The sequence below is a fragment of the Mastomys coucha genome, unplaced genomic scaffold (genome assembly GCF_008632895.1).
Source record: "Mastomys coucha isolate ucsf_1 unplaced genomic scaffold, UCSF_Mcou_1 pScaffold7, whole genome shotgun sequence".
In the NCBI taxonomy this organism is placed as follows: Eukaryota; Metazoa; Chordata; class Mammalia; order Rodentia; family Muridae; genus Mastomys; species Mastomys coucha.
In genome coordinates, this window is record NW_022196913.1 from 53,697,807 (window position 1) to 53,701,238 (window position 3,432).

Consider the following 3,432-nt stretch of genomic DNA (forward strand, 5'->3'; position numbering starts at 1 on the left):
CCCACTATCTCCATCGCGGACGCCTGTCACTTAAGTGAATGTCACAGGCAGGGTGGCTTCTGTCGGCCTGCTACAGACATCAGTGGGGGCTAAAAGATGCCCCTACCCAAGGATGCACCTGGCCAGAGCCCACTGGAGTCAGCTGGTCCCATCGTCAAATGTCCCACAGGTGAGAGGAGGGCGGAGGAGGCAAGTACCACAGACACATGGTTCTGTACAAAACCTGAAATATTTTTACTTTTTTTAAAACTTTGGCCTAAGTTGCCTTAGACCTCATGGACTCAATACAAGAGTAATATGAACTGGGAAATAGAACACTTTAATAGCCACGATAAACTTTGTTAGAAATGTACATGTCGCCAAAATAATAATAAAATTAAAAAGAGAAAGACCAGCTTGATGCCCGGGTTAAGATTATAGAAATGTTCACAAGGACAGGGTCAAGGAAACTTTTAAAAACACCAGTTCTGAGTAAGCCTGGGGCCTGCATGATGCCCCTCTCCCAGCCCTGGGCCCTGGAGATGGCGTCCCTCCAAACAGGTCGAGTGGGAGTGGATAAGGCCTCCGCCAAGCTGCATCTCCTCATGGACAACACATCCAGGTAACGGGTGTAGAAACAAACCTCATAAGAAATGTACAAATATAAAAAGCTACAAACATTAATAAATTACAGCATCACGAAACACAAATACTCCACAAGGTGCTAGCAAAGTAACTGCATCCCCGACCCTCATACAAGAAGGAGATCGAAGAGCTGGTGTGAGACTGGAGACGCAGCTTCGGGGCGAGTGGGAGGGGAATCTCTGTACGATCCGCTCTGAGAGACAGAGTGTAAGGCCGCGCAGGCGCCGTTGTTTTTCAGGCAATACCTTAGTTCCTAAGTGGAAAATAAGAAGGAGTAACAAAAGGAAAGGAAAGAAAGGGGGTGGGGGCTAGAACCCGACCATCCATCAGAGAAGGGGGTGGGGGAGCAAAAACTCGTATAAAGGTTAATGAAGGACTCTATAGAAAGAAATTCCTAGAGATACTTTTGCTCTTATAAAAAAGAAGTCATTTAAAAAGCTATTTACACGCTACATTCTATGAAAAATATGCTTCCGGAAATACATCTAAAATGAAAATACAGGATTGCCTGAGAAACAAACCCAGCCCCTCCATGTCAATGGGTGGACACTGCCACCTGAGATGGCCCACACTTATGATGCCACCCAGGGGCTCAGACAAGCGCTGCCGTGCTGGCTCCAGCCCTGTGGCCCTGCTCACCTGTGTGCCCACTCAGGGCAGGGAGCCTTGGCCTAGAAGTGCTGTTCCAGAGTAGGGCCCCTCCACGTGGCTTAGCCTGGGTCCCCTGGACCCTAAGACGTGGCTGAGCTGTCACCCTTCCCCTGTGACCCCACAGTGGCTCCTCCAACCCACTAACACACCAACCTAACTGTGGGTCCTGACAAGCCCAAATGTCCCCAGGCATTTGGGGTGTGACACCCACGACCTAGCCTGCTACCTGCCAGCCAGGGAGCTGGGGCAACCTCTCCTCACTGGTCAAGTGCTGTAAGACTTGCTCAGGAAGATGAGGGAGGGGACATTCAATACCCCACAGCTCCTCTCTTTCTGTGTCCTTTGCCTTGTTTTACGCCTTTGGAGGCTGCCAGCCTGGGGCCAGCTCAGACTCGGGCTGGTGAGCGTGGCTCACTGCACCTTCCTTGAAGGCCTCATGCTCCCAAGCAGAGCCATAGAGGTCACCAGGCTCCGGTGGGGAGCCTGGAGGCTGTCCTGAAACCAGAATGATCCTTAAGTCGGCGGGGCCACTTTCAGGTCACTCTGAGCAACTCAAGAAAGGATGTCCATGTTCACAACAAGGGACGGCCATGCTCCGCTCGCTCGCTCCACCTGCTCAAGGGACAGATGCTCGCATTGGGGAGAGTTGGCTGGGAGGAGGCAAGGCCCTCCCTGGGCCAGGTGGCATGGCCACCATCCTGGGAGGGGTGGATGTAGCGGGGCTCCGGGGGTCCTGAGCAGAGCAGAAGGATCCTGGCTTCCCAAGCCTTAGAGGAGCAGCTTGCCGTTCCGATGGATCTTCAAGATCTTTCCAAGCCTTTGCTTGGCGGTGGCCATGCCCTTTTTTGTACGTTTTCCTACAGAGGTGGGGAGAAATTCTTTTTAAAAAGACCAAGAGTGACAGCTACAGGAGGATAGGATCCCACACGACCCCTGAGCCCCACCCACCTCTGTAACATCAGCCAGCTAGGCTCAGCCCTGGGCTCAGAAATTCCCTCCATGGACCCAAAGTGCACAGAGGTGTAGGGACCATGGTGGACTTGGTTCAGGATGGCATGGCTAAGATGTGAGGCACCACCCCAGCAACTAGGCCATCTAAAGTGCCACCAGTGAGTAACCATACCACCAAAACTTGACCACTAGGCCCAGGCTGGAGTATAGGTAGGCGGGATAAGAGAGGCCACAGGGGTTCCCAGGACCTGACTGGTATGACATTCTAACCCACAGAGGAGCTTAATCCACCAGGCTGGCTCATATCACACCCAGCCTTACCTGTGGCAAATGCCTGAACCAGAGCCCTGAGCTGAGAGCCAGTCCTCAGGTTTGTAACCAGTGAGCCCTACTCAGGCCGCATCTATGTCTTTCACATGACTAAGCAGGCCAGCAGCAAACACTCATGTAAAGGGCGGGGGCCAAGCAGATGCACGGACACAACTGTCTCAGATGCCCTGCACCTGCCGTCCTGGGGCCAGACTCCCCTTTGCAGTGTGTTTCCTAAGGACAGGGACAGACAGGGCGAAAGGGGTACCTTTGGCAGCAGTGTTGTTGGGGGATGATGCAGAAGGCCGCCTCTGTGTGAGAAAGACTCCAGGGGCCATGGGCTGGGAGGCACGGCCAGCCTGGGCCCCTGCGAATGTGCCGGCTGCTGTATATTCATGGTCAGCCAGGCTACTGCTGTGTGACTCAGGTGGGGGCTCAGGTGAGCTGCCCTCCTGTGAGGCCTGGCTGCTGGCTGTGCTGGTGGAGGCCGGAGTGGTGGAGGCCGGGGTGGTGGAGGCCGGGGTGGTGGAGGCCGAGGTGGTACCCGTGGAGGTGGAGGCAGAGGTGGAGATGGAGGGGGAGGCAGTGTTAGGAGTCGGCTTCCTTTTGGTGTTCTTCTTCTTCCTGTTTTTCTGCTCCTCCTAAGAACAAAGTGTGGAGGGATGCTACCCATCGGCTGCCCCAAGTACATCAGAATGGGGCACAGATAGCTCTGCCCCAACCCAGATGCAGGCTTTAAGGGGGCTCAGACCTCCACCAGGCAGAAAGCTGAGAGAGCAGTGGCTGAGGCCTCTCCCACAGAACCCAGGGCTGGAAGCCTGGCCCATGTGAGTTCTGCCAACAAATGGCCAATGAGAGGGATAGGGAGGGGGAGAGGGAGAGAGGGAGAGGGAGAGG

The 3,432-nt window shown here is 54.4% G+C and overlaps 1 protein-coding gene across 1 annotated transcript in view; it reads right to left on the reverse strand.

The window, feature by feature from the left end:
* Nucleotides 1-210: 210 nt before the first annotated feature.
* The window catches only part of Phf2 (PHD finger protein 2), a 69,969-nt gene continuing 66,747 nt past the window's right edge, over nt 211-3,432 (reverse strand). Inside the window, exons 21-22 of the mRNA XM_031359735.1 lie at nt 2,804-3,176; nt 211-2,132 (exon numbers count right to left, since the gene is read on the reverse strand). Of these exons, the coding sequence (XP_031215595.1) occupies nt 2,044-2,132; nt 2,804-3,176 (462 nt within the window). The 3' untranslated portion in view covers nt 211-2,043. The remainder of the gene's footprint in view (nt 2,133-2,803; nt 3,177-3,432) is intronic.